General features: G+C 39.2%; 1 protein-coding gene across 1 annotated transcript in view; it reads right to left on the bottom strand.

Annotated features, from left to right (window-relative positions):
- igf2bp1 (insulin-like growth factor 2 mRNA binding protein 1) overlaps positions 1 to 2500 on the bottom strand; it is a 65692-nt gene that overhangs the window by 61819 nt on the left and 1373 nt on the right. The window contains 1 exon segment of the mRNA XM_084072354.1: positions 1658 to 1718. Coding sequence (XP_083928480.1) covers positions 1658 to 1718 — 61 coding nt within the window.

Raw genomic sequence — 2500 nt, 5'->3', positions numbered from 1 at the left:
CTACAAGCTCCTTGTGAGCTATTTTCACAATATGTATCTATATAAATCTAAGCCTCAACTCCTATAAAAAAGTGCTTGTCAGGGTGGGGGGTCCCCAGTTCAAAAATGATTATTTGTGGGGGTGTCCCCAGTTTAAATATGATTATTTGGGGGGGGGGGGTCGCTGCCTGAAAAGGTTGAGAACCACCGAGATATAGGACTGTGTCGATGAGGTCCTCCTTCACTCTCGTGGCTCAAATTAAATTGGACAAAAAAGTCAAGCCTCAATTACCTCGTCAATCAACATGACGTTGGAATAGTAGCCCTACATTACACGATAGATGCAATCTCATATAAGCAAGTGTTAGGCTATAATGTATTTTTATACATGAGGCCCCCAGTGTAGGCTATTCTACTTCCTGATATATCCTGATATATAAATAATGTCTATAATGATATAACCACAATATGCTTATTTGTTTATTTAAAAACGTAGTCTAAGATGATAATGACAAAAGTAATAATTCAAATAAAATGTAATTAAATACACTCCTGGCCATTTACAATCAATTGCTTGAATATTTGAAACTCATGTGTTTTATCTCAACATTTCAGATGAACTATATAGGACACCATATGCGTTATAACCAGGTTTACATGCGACCACATATATTTAACCAAAGCAAGAGGAAAAATAGGCCTATATAGCCTACAATTAATTGAAATACCACATTAGAATCAGCGTTAATTTAAAATATATATATATAAATACATATATACGTTCACAATCCAACAATAGACCAAACACATGCAATAGAGTCAGGAGCGGTAGAATGGAAACGCAACGTGTCTTAACAAAATGTAAACGTAGCTACTAGCTAGGCCTACTGGTAGTTTTAGACCACACAGATACTCCTATCAAAATCACACAATTTGTATCGTTGTTTCAACACAACTATGAAACCCCACGATGTTAAAGAACGTGGGGTTTTTCAAATCACAGAAACAAACAAACAAAACAATAAATAAAAAAGGCAGCAAGGATAAGGGACATAATGGGGACTTACAGGCCTGCACATTTAGCATGTGCTAATAATGTGCATAAGTTGCAATGAACATTATTAAGGCCCATCTCTCCTTGGCAAATGGATGAAAAAAATGTATTTTGTGATTAGGCCTAATAATACGAGGAAAGCTGAAAGCTATACAAGCAGTATCAAAAGGCACGTGACGTGCCATTTGTGGCACAACTCAGCACACTTTGGAGTCGACAAAAGTTGAGGGCCACACACACACACACACACACACACACACACACACACACACACACACAAAGAGAGAGAGAGAGAGAGAGAGAGAGAGAGAGAGAGAGAGAGAGAGAGAGAGAGAGAGAGAGAGAGAGAGAGAGAGAGAGAGAGAGAGAGAGAGAGAGACCAGCAACACTGGAATCCCATACTATTTCGAATAAAACGTTAAAACACCAACAGGACAAGATCCACACAGTATACAGTATATACAATATACAAGCCCAGTGTAACAACACTGAGGATTTTTAATGTGTGATATATTTGTACAATGAAACATTCATTGCTCTATTAGCTCCATACGTGGAGGGTCGATAGATTATTGAGATGCAACAACTAGCCTACATAGGGGTGGTTGGAGGGGGTTTAAGTACCTTTGCTTCTTGGGAACCGAGTGCTCAACTTCAATGCGTTTCCCGTGGAGCTCCACTTTACCTGAAAATAATTTTAAATAAATAAATAAAATGGGCAAAAACAAAAGAGACATTCATCAGACTGTTATGCTATTACATAGCATATAAATGCTATAACTATGTTATAACTATTCACCAGCTAAAGGCCCTCAAGCTGAAGGCATAGGCTATTTGTTTTTGAATTCTCACATCGATTAACTGTTGAGGATCATATCTTTAACTTTGTCGTGTATAAATACACCGTTTAACCATGACGAGACATGGGAATAAAAGCAGACCAAAACACTATAGATTAGCCGAATCCAGTCCAGGGAGGCCTAACTGGAAAAAAAAGTAACCAAACTGGGCAACAAACTCCTGAAATAGCATACACCCATCCCTACAACAGCTCATGTGCCATATCTGCAACAGTTTTACAAAATAGCCCATCTTTCCAACTTGCATGCCATATCGACTTTGTTATAACGTTGACCTATGTTTATTGTAAACACTTATACATTATTTGTAAGCCACTCGTCAGGAGGAGCTGTGAGATGTATGTGTTGAGTGCTTGTTAGAGTGAAAGCCTTGTGATCCTGAAAGCAGAAAGCAGCTATGAGGAGGCCAGCATGGCGACCTTGTCTCTGTGTGTAGGAACACACACATCACATGTAGCATGTGTGTGAAATCAGGAAAGTAGCTACACCACCAACACATTATTCACACGGTGGAAATGCAGGCCTACTGGGGGTGGGGTGTCTTGTTATAAAGCTTGTGACCTGCGTGCTTCGGGGGTCGAGGAGGCCTGGCTTTTGTAAACTGTAC

Source organism: Gymnoscopelus microlampas (genome assembly GCF_963454915.1).
Source record: "Gymnoscopelus microlampas genome assembly, chromosome: 11".
In the NCBI taxonomy this organism is placed as follows: Eukaryota; Metazoa; Chordata; class Actinopteri; order Myctophiformes; family Myctophidae; genus Gymnoscopelus; species Gymnoscopelus microlampas.
Note: the sequence above shows the minus strand (reverse complement) of the source record. Positions and strands in the feature narration are given on the sequence as shown.